Source organism: Bos indicus x Bos taurus, chromosome 8, assembly GCF_003369695.1.
Source record: "Bos indicus x Bos taurus breed Angus x Brahman F1 hybrid chromosome 8, Bos_hybrid_MaternalHap_v2.0, whole genome shotgun sequence".
Classification (NCBI taxonomy): domain Eukaryota; kingdom Metazoa; phylum Chordata; class Mammalia; order Artiodactyla; family Bovidae; genus Bos; species Bos indicus x Bos taurus.
In genome coordinates this window covers 72,722,413-72,741,403 of record NC_040083.1, presented here as the reverse complement: position 1 = coordinate 72,741,403, position 18,991 = coordinate 72,722,413, and the positions used below count along the sequence as shown (strand labels likewise).

Genomic DNA, 18,991 nt, shown 5'->3' with positions numbered 1-18,991 from the left:
TCTCCTATTATTATATTCCTATCAGTTTCTCCCTTTATGTCTGTTGTTTTATGTATTTTAATTCTCCTAAATTAGGTGCATATGTGTTGATGAGTATAATATCTCCTTTCTGTATTGATCCTTTTGTCATTATATATTGTCCTTTATCTTTCTCTATGGCTTTCTTTAAGTCTATTTTGTCTGATATGAGCATTGTAACTCCCACTTTCTTGTCATTTCCATTTTCCTTCCCTCACATTCAGTCTATATTTGTCCTTCACCCTAATGTGAGTATCTTGTAGGCAGCCTATTGTAGGCTTTTCTTTTTTTAATCCAATCTGCCACTCTGTTTTTTGATTGGAGCATTTAGTCTGTTGATGTTTAGGATGATTATTGATAAATATATATTTATTACTATCTTAGACCTTCTTTCCTGGTTGATTTTTACATTTCTTTTCCTTTCCACGCTTCCTGTTGTGGTTTGATGATTTTCTTTTGCAGTATGCTTCTGTTCTTTTTGGTCTTTGTACATCTATTATACGTTTTTGATTTGTGGTTACTCTGTTTTTCAAGTGTGTTAACCCCTTATATGTACTTCCTTTAGAATGATTGCCATATAATCTCAAACACATTCAAAAAAAAAAAATCTACATTTTCTTACTTACCTCTCCACATTTTATGATTTTTATGTCCTCTTATACATCTTCATGTTTATCATTTTGCTATCCTTTGTGGTTATCATCACTTTCACAAAATTTGGTAGTAATTTAATTTCCAATTATGATTTTTCTTTCCTGTATATTCTTGCTTCCCTTCTATTTATAGAAGACCATTCAGTACTTCTTTTAGGATACATTTTGTTGTTGTTGAGTCACTAAGTCATATCCAACTATTTGCAAACCCCATGAACTGCAGGAAAGCCAGGCTTCCCTGTCCTTCACTATCTCTTGGATTTGCTCAAACTCTTGTCCACTGAGTTGGTGATACCATCCAACTGTCTCAAACTCTGTCGCCCCCTTCTCTTCTTGCCCTCAATCTTTTCCAACATCAGGGTCTTTTTCAATTACTATTGATATATTATTTTAACTTTTGCTTGTCTGAGAAATTCTTTATCCTGCCTTCTATTCTAAATTATAATCTTGCTAGTTAGAGTGCCCCAGTTTGCAGATTTTTCCCTGTCAGGATTTTGACCATATCTTGCCACTCCCTTCTGTCCTGCAACATTTCTGAAGAGAAACCAGTTGATAACCTTACACAGATTCCCTTATAATTAGCGCTTTGTTTTTCTCTTGCTGCCTTCAGAATCGTCTCTTCAACTTTTTTTTAAATTTATTTTTAATTGAAGGATAATTGCTTTACTTACATTCGTTTGGTTTCTGCCACGTTAACATGAATTACCCGTAGATACGCATTGTCCTCTCCCTCCTGCCGCCTCCCACCTTTTCCCACCCTTCTAGGTTGTGACAGAGTCTCAGTTTGAGTTCCCTGATGCATACAGCACATTCCCATTGGCTGTTTTACATATGGTAATGTATATGCGCTACTGTGCTACTCTCTGCATCTGTCTCACCCTCTCCTTCCTCTCCACACCACCCGTGTCCATAAGTCTGTTCTCTGTGTCTGCATGTCTGTTGCTGCCCTTCAAATAGGTTCATCAGTGCTATCTTTCTATATTCCATATATCGGTGTTCATATAAATGTTTGTCTTTGTGTGATCTGTTTGGGTTCATGTTGTTTGGGATCCCCTGCACTTCCCATACCTGCATATCTGTTGCCTTCTTTTGGTTTGGGAAATTTTCAGCCATAATTTCTTCAAATAAATTTTTGATCCCCTTTTATCATTCTGTTCCATTTTGAATGTCTCTTAGGTGTACATTGGTATGCTTTATAGAATCCATAGGTCTCTTAAATTGCTTTCATTTTTTTTTTTTTATTTCCCTTTCGTTTTGCTCTTCTGATTGGGGGATTTCCATTATTCTATCTTGCAGATCATTTATTTGTTCTTCTTTATTATTCAACTTGCTGTTCATTGCTTTTAGCTCAGCTTTCATTTCAGCAATGAGTTTTCTAATTTTCCTTGGCTCTTGGTTATTTTTTCTAGTTCCCTTTTATAGTAATCTGCATTTGTATTGATAACCTTTCTTAACTCCTTCAGTGTTTTCATTATGTCTTTGTTGGACTCAGTGTCTGTTAGACTGAAGAGGTCTGTTTCATTTTTTGTTCTTTCAGGGAATCTTCTCGATCTTTTAATTGGAGTGATTACTCTGCATCTACATTTACTTGAGTTTGTCTTGCTCGATTAGTTTAGGAGAAACAGGTGGCTTTGGGGTCTATTATTATGTGGGAGCATCCTGCATAGCTTGTGTGGGTTTAATATTTTTGGTGTGAGGACTGATTTTCATACGAAAGCCTGCTGCCTGTTCCCTCAGTCAGTGCTTACTGTTATCTCCTTGATAAGGGGGTGTCACTGGTGTGGTGACTAAAGCCTGCACAGGATGTTCGGTGGGGGCTTCCTCTTTGCAGTTTCACAGCCCTCTCAGGGGTAGGGTCTCCTCCCTGCTTGTTGGAGTGGAAGCCCACAGATCTGTTTCTGAGCTGCTGTATAAGGTAGTTGATACTGAAGCACTGTTGGGGAAGGGACCCACGGAGTATTGCTCTGCTGGAGCTGTCCACTGGGGAGTGTGTTCTGTGGTATAATAACCTGTCACTGTTGTGCAGGCTCACAAAATACACTGTTGTTGGCATTGCCCTCTGTCCCACCTCCATTGTGGGAATGCAGGCAGTCAAGGCTGGTGTCTCTTAGGCAGTGTGTTCACAAAGCCACAGAGCAGATCTGCCAGCAAAGATCCACTGAAGTGAGGTATGAGGACTGCTGTGGTTGTGCCCCTGGGTGCACCGTAGGAGTGTGGAAACAGTCCATACTCTGGTCCAGCCTCCACATGCATATGCCCACAAAGCCCATAGCTGCTAAGGCCAGCCCCATCCCAGCCGTGGGAGTACCTGCTGTCCACTTGGATGTTATGTAGGTGCTGAGTTTATGAAACTGGCGACCATGATGTAAATCTCCACAGCTGTGGGGAGAAGGCTCAGATTCCAGCCCCGCCTGTACCTCTAGGCGGTCCACAGGCATGCCCCCAGAGCTACTAGGGGCAGCGCCAAGTCACCTGAAAGCACACAGAGGAAGAAACGCCCATGACTGGCCCATTCCTCCCTTCCTTGCTCTTTAAGAAAGGCTTCCCTTCTATGGCAGGCCTGAAATTCTTCCACATACCCCAATTTCAGCCTGTACCATGCTCCAGTCCCTTCAGGCTATCTCCACACAGCCAGCCCCAGTCCTCTCCTGGGTCTGTCCTTGAAACTCAAGTTTCATCACTCAACCACTGCCCACACCAGCAGACTCATATCTCAGGGGAGCACAGAGTGGTGACCCGGTCCATCTGTGCAGGTCTTTCTGTGTTCTGCCTGCTGTATCCTGGCCGCTGCAGTCTCCTCCAATCCTTTGTTATTATTCAGTCACTAAGTTCTGTCTGATTCTTTGCGGCCCCATGGAGTATAGCAAGCCAGGCTTCCCTGTCTTTGACTAGTTCCTGGAGTTTGCTCAGACTCATGTCCATTGAGTTGGTGATGCCATCCAACCATATTATCCCACTGTCACCCCCTTCTTCTGCCCTCAGTCTTTCCTAGCATCAGGGTTTTTTCAGGTAAGTTGGCTCTTAGCATCAGATGGCCAAAGTATTGGAGGATCAGTCCTTCCAATAAATATTCAGGGTTGATTTCTTTCTGTTAGGATTGACTGGTTTGATCTTCTTGCTGTCCAAAGGACTCTCAAGAGTCTTCTCCAGCAACACAGTTTGGAAGCATCAAGTCTTCAATGCTCAGCTGCCTAAATGGTCCAGATGGTCCAGCTCTCACATCCATACATGACTAATAGAAAAGCCATAGCTTTGACTAAATGGATTTTTGTGGGCAAAGTGATGTCTGTGCTTTTTAATACATTGTCTACGTTTGTCATAGCTTTTCTTCCAAGGAAATGGCAACTCACTCCAGTACTCTTGCCTGGAAAATTCCATGGATGAAGGAGCTTTGTAGGCTCCATTCCATGGAGTTGCAAAAAGTCAGACATGACTGAGTGACTTCACTTTCACTTTCTTCCAAGGAGCAAGTGTCTTTTAATTTCATGGCTTGAAGTCACCATCTGCAGTGATTTTGGAGTATAAGAAAATAAAAGTCTGTCATTGTTTCCATTTTTTCCCCATCTATTTGCCATGAAGTTGATGGGACCAGATGCAATGATCTTAGTTTTTTAAATATTGATATTTAAGCTAGCCTTTTCACTTTCTTCATTCACCTTCATCAAGAGGCTCTTTAGTTCTTCTTCACTTTCTGCCGTTCAGAGAAGGCAATGGCACCCCACTCCAGTACTCTTGCCTGGAAAATCCCATGGGCGGAGGAGCCTGGTAGGCTGCAATCCATGGGGTTGCAAAGAGTCGGACACGACTGAGCGACTTCACTTTCACGCATTGGAGAAGGAAATAGCAACCCACTCCAGTGTTCTTGCCTGGAGAACCCCAGAGACAGGGAGCCTGGTAGGCTGCTGTCTATGGGGTCACACAGAGTTGGACACGACTGAAGCAACTTAGCAGCAGCAGCAGCAGAGTGGTGTCCTTTATTGTGTCCATCCTTGCATGAAATGTTCCCTTGGTATTCCCATTTTTCTTCAGGAAATCTCTAATCTTTCTGATTCTATTGTTCTCTTCTACTTCTTTGCATTGTTTATTGAAGAACGACTTATTATCTCTCCCTGCTTTTCTCTGGAACTCTGCTCCATTGATTTATTTATCTGGTTTTGTTCCAATCCCAAGCTGTTTTGACTATTGTAGCTTTGAGTATTACATGAAATCTGGGAGAGTTATGCTTCCTGCATTGTTCTTTTTCTTCAGTATTGCTCTGGCAATTCTGGGTCTTTTATGGTTCCATATAAATTGTAGGATTATTTTTTTCTAATTCTGTGAAAGGTCTCGTAGGTAATTTGATAGGGATTGCATTAAATCTGTAGCTTGCTTTGGGCAGCATGGCCATTTTCACAGTATTAATTCTTTCCGTGATAATGTGATAGCTTTCATCTCTTTGAATCACCATCAGTTTCCTTTATTAATCACCATTTAAGTCTTTTATGTCCTTGTTGAGATTTATTTCTAAGTATTTTAATTCAGGCAATTTTATTTATTTTTATTTTTTTAATATAAATTTATTTATTTTAATTGGAGGCTGATTACTTTACAGTATTGGTTTTGCCATACATCAACATGAATCTGCCAGGGGTGTACATGTGTTCCCCATCCTGAACCTCCCTCCCCATACCATCCTTCTGGGTCATCCCAGTGCACCAGCCCTAAGCATCCTGTATCATGCATCAAACCTGGACTGGCGATTCGTTTCACATATGATATTATACATGTTTCAATGCCATTCTCCCAAGTCATCCCACCCTCGCCCTCTCCCACAGAGTCCAAAAGACTGTTCGATACATCTGTGTCTCTTTTGCTGTCTCACACAGGGTTATCGGGTTATTGTTACCATCTTTCTAAATTCCATATATATGTGTTAGTATTCTGTATTGGTGTTTTTCTTTCTGGCTTACTTCACTCTGTATAATAGACTCCAGGCAATTTTAAAATGAATTATTTTTACATTCGCATGGTTAGTGTAAAGAAGTACAACCAATTTCTGTATGTTAATTTTGTATTCTGCTACCTTGCTGAATTCATTTGTCAGTGCTAGTAGTTTTTCTGTGGAATCCTTAGGATTTTCTATATATAGTATAAGGGTTCCTCAGTGGCTCAGCAATAAAAATCCACCTGCAATACAGGAGCTGCATGAGATGCAAGTTTGATCCCTGGGTCAGGAAGATTGCCTAGATGAGTGCATGGCAACCTACGCCAGTATTCTTGCCTAGAAAATCCCCATGCACAAAGGAGCCTGGTGGGCTCCAGTCCATAGGGTCACAAAGAGTCACATACGACTGAAGCAACATGCAGATATATATTATCATTTCATCCGAATATAATGACAGCTTCACCTCTTCCCTTCCAATTTGGATACCTGTTATTTCTTTCTCTTATATGATTGCTGTGGCTAAAACTTCCCATACTATGTTGAATAAAAGTGATAAGAGCGGGCAACCTTGTCTTAATCCAGTTTTTAGTGTAAAATAAAGGCTTTCAGCTTTTCGCCATTGAGTATTATATTGGCTCTGAGTTTCTTATAGGTTGATATTATTCCCTTTATACTTAATTTGGTGGAGAATGTTTTATCATGAATGGGAGCTGAATTTTATCAAATGGTTTTTCTTCATCTGTTGAGATGACTATGTAGTTTTTGTCTTGTCTTTTATTTGATGTAGATTGATTTGCAAATGTTGGGCCATTCCTGTGACTCTAGGATGAATCCAGCTTGGTCATGGTGTATGATCTTTGTATTCGGTTTGAGAATGTTTCAGTGAGAATTTTTTTCATCTAAATTATCAAATATATTGGCCTAAATTTTCTTCACTGGTGGTATCTTTTTTCTTATTTTGGTATTGGTGGCTCCACAGAATGTTTTTGAGTGTGTGCCCTCCTCTTCAGTCTTCAGGATGAGTTTAAGAAGGATCAGTGTAAGTTCTTCTTCCCAGGTTTGGTCAGTTTTGACTGCGAAGCCATCTGGTCCTGGACCTTTGTAGGATTTTTTTTTTTTTTTACAGATTCTATTTTGCTTGTAGTGATCAGTGTGTTCAAATTGGTTTACTTTTTAAATTCAGTTTTTATAGGCTTTACTTTCTAGAAACGTGTCCATTTCTTCTGGTTTGTCCAGTTTGTTGGCATGTCTCTGATGATTCATAGTATTCTCTTACGATTTTTAAAATTTTTAACATATCAGTTGTTATTTCTCCTTTTTCATTTCTTATTTTGTTTATTAAGGTCCTCTCTCTTCTTTCTTATGAACCTAGCCAGTAATTTGTAAATTTTCTGTAACCTTTAAAAAATCTAATTCTTGGTTTTATTGATTTTTTTATTGCTTTTTATAATTTCTATTTTATTTATTTCCTGTCTGATCCTGGGGCTTCCCAGATGACTCAGTGGTAAAGAATCCACCTGCCAATGCAGGAGATGCAAGTTCAATCACTCGCATGGGTCACTCCAGGGTCAGGAAGATTCCCTGGAGATAAAAATGACAACATCTTTGCCTGGGAAATCCCATGGACAGAGCATCCTGGTGGGCTATAGTCCCTGGGGTCTCAAAAAAGTCGGACACAACTTAGTGCCTAAACAACAGCAATAACAACAATCTTATCTTTATTTCCTTCCTTCTGCTGACTTTTAAGTATTGTTTGTTCCCTCTTTTTCTAATTCTTTTATATGTTCCCTCTTTTTCTAATTCTTTTATATGATGTTTATTTGAGAGGAAGGCTCATTTTGCTAAGAACTACTTTTGCTGCATCCCATAGATTTTGTATAGTTGTGTTTTCATTGTCATTTATCTCGTATTTTGTAATTCCTTCTTTGATTTCATCCTTGAACCATTGTTTTGTTAACAGTGTTGTTTAGTCACCATGTATTCATTTTTTTCTCATTTCTGTTCTGTGGTTGATTTCTACTTTCATTTCACTGTGGTCAGAAAAGATGCTTGAAATAATTTCCATCCTCTTAAAATTGTTGAGGATTATTTTCATGCTAGTCTGTGATCAATCCTAGAGAATGTTCCATGTGCATTTGAAAAGAATGTGTATTCTACATTTTTTGGATTTAATGTCTTGAAAATGTAAATTAAGTCTAACTGTTCTGTTGTATCATGTATGATCTCTGTTGCCTTATTTTCTGTCCAGAACAGCTGTCCATTGATATAAGTGGGATGTCAGTGTCTCTATTACTAAATTTCCTGTCAATTTCTCCCTTTTTGTCTCTCAGTATTTATTTTATGTATTTTCATCTCATAAATTGGGTGCATATATGTTGATGAGTATAATACCTTCTTTTTGAATTGATCCTTTGTCATTACATATTGTTGTTCTTTACCTTTGGCCTTTGTTTTAAAGTTTATTATGTCTGATGCAAGCTTTGTAACCCTTACTTTCTTGTCATTTTCATTTGCTTCCCCTCACATTCAATCTATATGTATCCTTTGCCCTAAAGTGAGTCTCTCATTGGCAGCCTATTGTAGGCTCTTGTGTTTTTAATCCAATCTGCTACTCCAGTGTTTTTGATTGGAGCATTTAGTCCGTTGACAGGGTAATTATTGATAGATATGTATTTATTACCATTTCAGACCTTCTTTTCCAGTTGATTTTTTTATTTCTTCTTTGATCTTTTCCTTCTATAGTTTGATTTTCTTTTGCATTATGCTTCTGTTCCTTTTGGTTTTTGTGCCTCTATTACACGTTTTTGATTTGTGGCTACTCTGTTTTTCAACATAGATTAACCCCTTATATGTACTTCCTTTAGACTGATTGTCATATAATCTCAAACACATTCCACAAAAAAATCTACATTTTCTTACTACTTCTCCCACATTTATGATTTTGATTTCTTCTTTTACATCTTCACATTTATTGTTTTGCTATTCCTTGTAGTTATCATCATTTTCAAAAAGTTTGGTAAGTGATTTAATTTCCAATTGTGATTTTTTTTTTCTTTCTTGCGTATTCTTGCTTCCCTTCTATTTATAGAAGGCCTTTCAACATTTCTTTTAGGATACGTTTTGTTCTTCTTGTTGTTTATTCACTAATTCATGTCTGACTCTTTTCGACCCCATGAACTACAGCACACCAGCTTTTCCCTGTCCTTCATTATGTCCTGGCGCTTGCTCAAACTCATGTCCATTGAGTCACTGATGCCATCCAATCATCTCATCCTGTCACTCCCTTCACTTCATGCCCTCAATCTTTTGCAACATCAGGGCCTTTTCCAATTAGTATTGATATGTTTTTTTATTTTTTGCTTGTCTGAGAAATTGTTTATTCTGCCTTCTATTGGAAACGATAGTCTTGATTGGTAGAATATCCTCAGTTCATTTCAGTTGCTCAGTTGTGTCCGACTCTTTGCAACCCCATGAATCGCAGCACACGAGGCCTCCCTGTCCATCACCAACTCCCGGAGTTCACCCAGACTCACGTCCATCGAGTCAGTGATGCCATCCAGCCATCTCATCCTCTGTCATCCCCTTCTCCTTCTGCCCCCAGTCCCTCCCAGCATCAGAGTCTTTTCCAATGAGTCAGCTCTTCACATGAGGTGGCCAAAATACTGGAGTTTCAGCTTTAGCATCAGTCCTTCCAAAGAAATCCCAGGGCTCATCTCCTTCAGAATGGACTGGTTGGATCTCCTTGCAGTCCAAGGGACTCTCAAGAGTCTTCTCCAACACCACAGTTCAAAAGCATCAATTCTTCAGCACTCAGCCTACTTCACAGTCCAACTCTCACATCCATACATGACCACAGGAAAAACCATAGCCTTGACTAGACGGACCTTTGTTGGCAAAGTAACGTCTCTGCTTTTGAATGTGCTATCTAGGTTGGTCATAACTTTCCTTCCAAGAAGTAAGCGTCTTTTAATTTCATGGCTGCAATCACCATCTGCAGTGATTTTGGAGCCCCAGAACATAAAGTCTGACACTGTTTCCACTGTTTCCCCATCTATTTCCCATGAAGTGATGGGACCGCATGCCATGATCTTCGTTTTCTGAATGTTGAGCTTTAAGCCAACTTTTTCACTCTCCATGTTCACCTTCATCAAGAGGCTTTTGAGTTCCTCTTCACTTTCTGCCATAAGGGTGGTGTCATCTGCATATCTGAGGTTATTGATATTTCTCCCAGCAATCTTGATTCCAGCCTGTGTTTCTTCTAGTCCAGCGTTTCTCATGATGTACTCTGCATATAAGTTAAATAAACAGAGTGACAATATACAGCCTTGATGTACTCCTTTTCCTATTTGGAACCAGTCTGTTCTTCCATGTTCAGTTCTAACTGTTGCCTCCTGACCTGCGTACAGGTTTCACAAGAGGCAGATCAGGTGGTCTGGTATTCCCATCTCTTTCAGAATTTTCCATAGTTTATTGTGATCCACACAGTCAAAGGCTTTGGCATAGTCAATAAAGCAGGAATAGATGTTTTTCTGGAACTCTCTTGCTTTTTCCATGATCCAGCGGATGTTGGCAATTTGATCTCTGGTTCCTCTGCCTTTTCTAAAACCAGCTTGAACATCAGGAAGTTCACAGTTCACATATTGCTGAAGCCTGGCTTGGAGAATTTTGAGCATTACTTTACTAGCGTGTGAGATGAGTGCAATTGTACAATAGTTTGAGCATTCTTTGGCATTGCCTTTCTTTGGGATTGGAATGAAAACTGACCGTTTTCAGTCCTGTGGCCACTGCTGAGTTTTCCAAATTTGCTGGCATATTGAGTGCAGCACTTTCACAGCATCATCTTTCAGGATTTGAAATAGCTCAACTGGTATTCCATCACCTCCACTGGCTTTGTTCGTAGTGATGCTTCCTAAGGCCCACTTGACTTCGCATTCCAGGATGTCTGGCTCTAGGTGAGTGATCACACCATCATGATTATCTGGGTCATGAGAATCTTTTTTGTACAGTTCTTCTGTGTATTCTGCCACCTCTTCTTAATACAAATCTTCTGCTTCTGTTAGGTTCATACCATTTCTGTCCTTTATTGAGCCCATCTTTGCATGAAAAGTTCCCTTGGTATCTCTAATTTTCTTGAAGGGATCTCTAGTCTTTCCCATTTGATTGTTTTCCTCTATTTCTTTGCACTCATCACTGAGGAAGGCTTTCTTATCTCTCCTTGCTGTTCTTTGGAACTCTGCATTCAAATGGGTATATCTTTCCTTTTCTCCTTTGCTTTTCACTTCTCTCCTTTTCACAGCTATTTGTAAGGCCTTCTTTGACAGGCATTTTGCTTTTCTTTTTCTTGGGGATGGTCTGGATTCCTGTCTCCTATTCAATGTCGTGAACCTCTGTCCATAGTTCTTCAGGCAGTCTATCAGATCTAATCTCTTGAATCTGTCACTTCCACTGGATAATTGTAAGGGATTTGATTGAGGTCATACCTGAATGGTCTAGTGGTTTTCCCCACTTTTTTCAACTAAAGTCTGAATTTGGTAATAAGGAGTTCATGATCTGAGCCACAGTCAGCTCCCAGTCTTGTTTTTGCTGACTGTATAGAGCTTCTCCATCTCTGACTGCAAAGAATATAATCAGTCTGATTTCTTTATTGACCGTCTGGTGATGTCCATGTACAGTCTTTTCTTGTGTTGTTGGAAGAGGGTGTTTGCTATGACCAGTGCGTTCTCTTGGCAGAACTCTATTAGTCTTTGCCCTGCTTCATTCTGTACTCCTAGGCCAAATTTGCTTGTTACTCCAGGTATCTCTTGACTTCCTACTTTTGCTTTCCAGTCCCCTATAATGAAAAGGACATCTTTTTTGAGTGTTAGTTCTAGAAGGTCTTGTAGGTCTTCATAGAACCATTCAACTTCAGCATTACTGGTCAGGGCATAGACTTAGATTACCATGATATTGAATGGTTTGCCTTGGAAATGAACAGAGATTGGATTGCATCCAAGTACTTCATTTCAGACTCTTTTGTTGACTGTGATGGCTATTCCATTTCTAAGGATTCTTGCCCACAGTAGTAGATATAATGGTCATCTGAGTTAAATTCACCCATTCCGCTCCATTTTAGGTCACTGATTCCTAAAATGTTGATGTTCACTCTTGCCATCTCCTGTTTGACCACTTCCAATTTGCTTTGATTCATAGACCTAACATTCCAGGTTCCTATGCAATATTGTTCTTTACAGCATTGGACTCTGCTTCTGTCACCAGTCACATCCACAACTGGGTGTTGTTTTTGCTTTGGCTCCGTCTCTTCATTCTTTCTGGAGTTATTTCTCCACTGATCTCCAGTAGCATTTTGGGCATCTACTGACCTGGGGACTTCATCTTTCAGTGTCCTATCTTTTTGCCTTTTCATACTGTTCATGGGGTTCTCAAGGCAAGAATACTGGTGGTTCACCACTCCCTTCTCCAGTGGACCACATCTTGTCAGAACTCTCCACCATTACCCGTCCATCTTGGGTAGCCATATATGGCGTGGCTCATAGTTTCATTGAGTTAGACAAGGCTGTGGTCCATGTGATCAGTTTGGTTAGTTTTCTGTGACTGTGGTTTTCAGTCTGTCTGCCCTCTGATGGAGAAGGATAAGAGGCTTATGGACGCTTCCTGATGGGAGAGACTGACCTGAGGGGGGAACTGGTTCTTGTTCTGATGGACAGGGCCGTGTGCAGTAAATCTTTAATCCAATTTTTGTCTCCTTAGGTAGGTTTATTCCTAGGTATTTTATTATTTTTGTTGCAATGGTAAATGTGTTTAATTCCTTAGTTTCTCTATTTTTCGTTGCTAGTGTATAGGAATTCAAGTGATTGCTAGGTATTGATTTTTTTATCCTGTGATTTTAATAAATTCACTGATTAGCTCTAGTAAATTTGTGATAGTATCTTTAGAGTTTTTCATGTACAGTATCAATGCCATCTGCAAATAGTTTTTCTTCTTCCTTTCCAAACTGGATTCCTTTTACTTTTCTTTCTTCTCTGATTGCTGTAGCTAGGACTTTCAAAACTGTGTTGAATAATAGTGGTTAGAAAGGGCAGTCTTGTCTTGTTCCTGATCCTAGAGGGCATGCTTTCAGTTCTCACTGTTAAGATTATGTTTGCTATGGGTTTGTTATAAATGGCCTTTATTCTGTTAAGGTAGGTTCTTTCTGTGCCCATGCTTTGAACAGCTTTCATCATAAATGTGTGCCTCACGCTTCTCTGAGCTTCTGTTGTTGTCAGTTGCTAAGTCTGACTGACTCTTGTGATCCCATGGACTGAACAAGCCAGGCTTCTCTGTCCTTCACTGTCTCCCAGAGTTTGCTCAAACTCATATGCATTGAGTTGGTAATGCCATCCAACCATTTCATCCTCTTGTCCCCTTCTCCTCCTGCTCTCAATGATTCCTAGCACCAGGATCTTTTCCAGTGAGTCATATCTGCATCAAATGGCCAAAGTATTGGAGCATCAACATCAGTCCTTCCAATGACTATTCAGGGTTGATTTATTTCCTTCAGGATTGACTGGCTTGATCTCCTTGCTGTCCAAGGGACTCTCATTAGTCAACTCTAGCACCACAGCTCAAAAGCATCAACTCTTTGGCGCTCAGCCTTCTTTATGGTCCAACTTTCAATCCATCCATGACTACTGGAAAAAACATACCTTTGGCCATACAGACCTTTGTTGGCAAAGTGCTGTCTCTGTTTTTTAAATACACTAAGTTTCTCATAGCTTTTCTTCCAAGGAGCAAGTGTCTTTTAATTTCATGGCTGCAGTCCCCATCCACAGTGATTTTGGAGCCCCCAAAATAAAGTCTTTCACTGTTTCCTTTTTTTCCCATCTATTTGCCATGAAGTGAGGGAACCAGGTGCCATGATCTTAGGTTTTTGAATGTTGTTTTCACCTTCATCAAGAGGCTTTTTAGCTCCTCTTCACTTTCTGCCATTAGGGTGGTGGTATCTACATATTTGAGGTTATTGATATTTCTCCCAGAAATCTTGATTCCAGCTTGGAATTCATCCAGCCTAGCATTTCACATGAGTACTCTGCACGTAAGTTAAATAAGCAGGGTGACAGTATACAGCCTTGATGTACTCCTTTCCCAAGGTTGAAACAATCCATCATTCCATGTCCAGTTCTAACTTTTTTCTTGGCCTGCATACACATTTCTCAGGCCCCAGGTCAGGTGGTCTGGTATTCTCATCTCTTTAAGAATTTTCCACAGTTTGCTGTGATCCACACAGTCAAAGGCTTTAGCACAGTCAGTGAAACAGAAGTAGAAGTTTTTCTCGAGTTCTTTTGCTTTGTCTGTGATCCAGCAGATGTTGGCAACTTGACTTCTGGTTCCTCTGCCTTTCCTAAATCCAGCTTGTACATCTGGAATTTCTTGGTTCACATACTGTTGAAGCCTAGCTTGAAGTATTTTGAGTATTACCTTGTTAGCCTGTGAAATGAGTGCAGTTGTGTGGTAGTGTGAACATTCTTTGGCATTGTCCTTCTTTGTGATTGGCATGAAAATTGAACTGTTTTAGTCCTGTGGCCACTGCTGAGTTTCCAAATTTGCTGGCATATTGAGTGCAGCACTTTCACAACATCATCTTTTAGGATTTGAAATAGCTCAGCTGGAATTACATCACCTCCACTAGCTTTCTTCATAATAATGCTTCCTAAGGCCCACTTGAGTTCACACTCCAGGATATTGACTCTAAATGAGTAACCACATGATCGTGATTATCTAGTCTTTAAGACCTTTTTAGTACAGTTCTGTGTATATTTGTCACCCTTTCTTAATATCTCCTGCTTCTGTTAGGTCTATACCGTTTCTGTCCTTTATTGTGCCCATTTTTGCATAAAATGTTCCCTTGGTATCTCTAATTTTCTTAAAAAGATCTCTAGTCTTTCCCATTTTATTGTTTGCATCTATTTCTTTGGAGTAGTCACTTAGGAAGTTTTTCTTCTCTCTCCTTGCTGTTCTTTGGAACTCTGCATTCAGGTGAGTATATCTTTCCTTTTCTCCTTTGCCTTTCGTTTCTCTTCTTTTCTCAGCTATTTGTAAGGCCTCCTCAGACAACCATTTTTTGCCTTTTTGCATTTTATTTTCTTGGGGATGGTTTTGTCACCACCTCCTGTGCAATGTTACAAATCTCTGTCCATAGTTCTTCAGGCACTCTGTCAGATCTAATCCCTTGAATCTATTTGTCACTTCTACTGTATAAGCGATTTACATTATAAGGGATTTACATCATAAGGATTTGATTTAGGTCATACCTGAGGGACCTTATGGTTTTACCCACTTTCTTCATTTTAAGTCTGAATTTTGCAATAAGGAGCTCATGATCTGGGCCACAGTCAGCATCAGGTCTTGTTTTTGCTGCCTGTACAGAGCTACTCCATCTTTGGCTACAAAGAATATATACTGAATGATTTCAGTATTGACCATGTGGTGATGATGTCCATGTGTAGCCTCTTCTCTTGCTTTGTTGGAAGAGGGTGTTTGTTGTGACCAGTGTGTTCTTTTGGAAAAACTGTTACCCTTTGCCCTGCTTCATATTGGGATGAGACTTGCATGCCTGGGAGGAAGTTGTGAAAAAGGAAAACTTCCTACATCCTCAGAAGCTTCTTCACAGGTGGGGAGATCAGCTGGGACAGAAAGGGAGCTTTAGAGGCTAGTATCACCCGATCTGATTCTGTACCAGCTGATCTCAGGATTAGGAACCTTTCCTCTTTCACAACTTCCTCCCGGGCTGGCAAGTACCATCCCGATTTCTTTTTCTTTTTTTCTGGTCCTACCTGGTTATGTGGAGATCTTTCATGTAATTTGGGGTGTTTGGGATATTCTACCAGCATTCCAAGATTTCTATGAGAACTGTTCAAGATGTAGGTGAATTTTTGATACACTTGTTGGAGAGAGTGAGCTCCATGTCCTTCTATTCTGCCATCCTGATTGGAGTCCCCTAGAAATCCCTTTTAAAAAATTGATTCTCCTATAACAAAGTTTCTAAATTATACTTCTGCCTTTTGTTTTGAAGCTGGCTTGCTTTTATTTATTTCTATAATTTCCTGATTCAATAAGTAAAAGATACTTGTGACAAACTTATTCTGATCTGCTTCATTGAAAAAGTCAATGAAGTGTTAAGATTAGGTGAGCTAACCATTTATTATTGGGTTTAAAAATCACTGTATCAGTTATTTAAGAATGTGTGATAATTTGGATTTTTTTGGCCTAGGGCTTATATAAGGTAGTTTTCTGAAATAATTTTGTAATATGGAAAGCTTTCTTTCTGATTCATTAGTCTTCTGTTTTTTTTTTCTTTTGCTATATGTAAACTATTTAGAAAGCTTTATTTACAGATATTTTTAAGTATTATACATATGTTCTGCTGCTGCTACTGCTACATATGTTCTAAACATTAGTTGTTTTTCTTGTATAAAGTGGGATAGCCTACCCTACTTGTATTTCAAGGCTTCCCTGATGGCTCAGTGGTAAAGAATCTGCCTGCCAGTGCAGGAGACGTGGATTCAATCCCTTGTCTGGCAAGATCCACTGGAGAAGGCAATGGCAACCTACTCCAGTTTCTTTCCTGGGATACAGTCCATGGGGTCACAAAAAGTCAGACACTGAGCAATGACAGCAAAACTTGTATTTCACTTGTGAGAATTTAACTTTATAGAATCCTTTATAAAGGCTTATTGAGGTGAATAGTATTCTATAAAAGTCAAATTGTTTTTGTTATGATAGGTGTGTTAGAAGAAGCGAGATTTTTTGGTATTGACTCATTGATTGAACACCTGGAAGTGGCAATAAAGGTAAGTTTCTTTTTACATTAGCCAAATAATATATTTATTGTAACTGTCTCCCAGAATTCTACACTAATTTGTCAATATGTCTTCAAGAATTCACAACCACCAGAGGATCATTCACCCATATCTCGAAAGGAATTTGTCCGGTTTCTGCTCGCCACTCCAACCAAATCAGAATTGCGTTGCCAGGTAGTTGAAGCAGATTTTACATGAGTTATTTGTGTCAGTAAGTCTGTGAGGGAAGTTTTAAATTCTTCTAGGAATTTTTTTCTTACCTTATTTTCTTTTTTCATGCAAGATATATTTTAATTATGGGTCATAGCATTGAGTCAGTCCCAAAATGGTTAGCATAAAAAAGAGATGTAATAGTCTTTTACTGTTTAATTATGCCTCATACAGCAGTTTTTGGTAGTGCATAGAAATTCCAACAATTAAAAAGTCAATTATTTGTACAGCTGTTATGTATGATCAGTCAGTGGCAGTGGAAGATACTTATACTTTTATGTGTTATAGCAATAACGATATTAAAAACTGCAATACTCAGTTTTAACAATATAACGTTCTTGAATTATAGAATTAATAACATAAGTACAATTTATTAAAAATAGTGATCAACAGGTGCATGACCAGCAGAGATCTATCTTTTTAGCAACTTCTGCACATAAATGAGGCATAGCCAAAATGCATTCTAATGTTATATGTAAATCGAGTGACTTTTAAGACTCCATTAAGGATACTGATTTTATATATCTGAGTTCCATTTGATGATGTTTTGTAATAGACTCCAAGTGACTGAACTGCCAATTACTTCTATAAACCACGGTGCTTAACTATTGTGGTTAAATTAAATACAACAGATGGTTTATATATTGTGACCATTTGTGTTTTTTAATTTTAGGGTTTAAACTTCAGTGGTGCTGATCTTTCTCGATTGGACCTGCGATACATTAACTTCAAAATGGCCAATTTAAGTCGCTGCAATCTTGCCCACGCCAATCTCTGCTGTGCAAATCTTGAACGAGCCGATCTCTCTGGATCAGTCCTTGACGTAAGAATCATCTTTGGTTACAAGATAAAATTAAAATTTTAGTCTATTGAACACTCTCAAAGAGCACAAATTACACCTCTCTCTTAATGAAGCTTTTACATCAGTTTACTAGGTTGATGACAAAACTTAAGGTTCTGAAAGTGAAATGGGTTGGTTTTGCAACTTTGAGATGCTTTATTAAATATCCACCTATAAAGTATAGCAACTGATAAGAAATTAAATCTTGAAATTAGATACCAATCTCCTCAACACGTTATCAGAACTTCTATTTTCTGTGAATTAATAGGGTAAAGCTGGAAAGAACCTTGGAAAGAATAGAAATAGAATAGAAATAGAAAGAACTTTCTATTCCACATAATTTCTGGAATAGGAAAATGTTATTTCTCTGGGGGTATTTGGCAGATACGTTAAAACAAATGTGGTATGCAGCAATCTGTAAGTTAGCATCTTGGTGATTCTCTCCTTCTACATATATATATGCGTTTACAAGTATTTGTGTGTGTGTGTGTAAGTGTGTATCCGTATGTGTATGCATGCATTTATATAACAGATAACCTATTTGAAGTGAGAGGATATATGTAAAAGCAACAGTGAAATGTAACTTCTAAGAACTTTAAGTTGCTTAATATCAAGGTCCATATCTGTGTGGAGTGGATAGCCATTCCCTTCTCCAGGGGATCTTCCCAACCCAGGGATTGAACCCAGGTCTCCCGCATTGCAAGCGGATTCTTTACCAGCTCAGCCACCAGGGAAGCCCAGGAATACTGGAGTGGGTGGCCTATCCCTTCTGCAGCAGATCTTCTCAACCCAGCAATTGAACTGGGGTCTCCTGCATTGCAGGTGGATTCTTTACTAGCTGAGCTACCAGGAAAGCTCTTTCAATTAATAAGACCTAATATATTAACTTGCTTGTAGTAGTCATTGAATAAGTGTTTATTAAATTTTATAATTTTGGCTTTATTCCTTAGTTGCAAGGTGTTTTTCTATGAAACTTAGATCTAATAACAAAATCTGCCAACACACATTTCCATTATTTTTACCCTGCTTGTTGCATGTTATGATGGAGGATCAAACTGAAAAACAACATAAGCGAAACACTAACACTACAAAGGGAAGGACCTAGCTTTCAAATTCTGAAATGCTGAGAAACAGTTTGGTTGGTTTCTGTTAGGGAATGGGGAAAAAGATAGACTGGATCATTAAATATAACTGGTTCTCTATTTTGTTTAATTATAGCATTACTGTGAGCCTGAACCATAATTTTCTTCTCTTTAAATGCTTGTTCTACCCATATTGTGTCATTGATATGAAGGCCAATATACCTATTTATCATTTGTTTATAATTTTTTTATTTAAATGTAGTTGATTTACAGTATCATTTGGCATTCAGGTGTATAGTACAGCAATTCAGTTACATATACATACACTGTATATGTATGTATGTATACATACATATATATATATATAGTCCTCTTCAGATTCTCTTCCCTTAATACGTTATTATAAACTGTTGACTACAGTTTCCTTT

The 18,991-nt window shown here is 38.9% G+C and overlaps 1 protein-coding gene across 1 annotated transcript in view; it reads left to right on the top strand.

Annotated features, from left to right (window-relative positions):
• KCTD9 (potassium channel tetramerization domain containing 9) overlaps positions 1–18,991 on the top strand; it is an 81,372-nt gene that overhangs the window by 40,173 nt on the left and 22,208 nt on the right. The window contains exons 7-9 of the mRNA XM_027549950.1: positions 16,354–16,421; positions 16,509–16,604; positions 17,314–17,463. Of these exons, the coding sequence (XP_027405751.1) occupies positions 16,354–16,421; positions 16,509–16,604; positions 17,314–17,463 (314 nt within the window). The remainder of the gene's footprint in view (positions 1–16,353; positions 16,422–16,508; positions 16,605–17,313; positions 17,464–18,991) is intronic.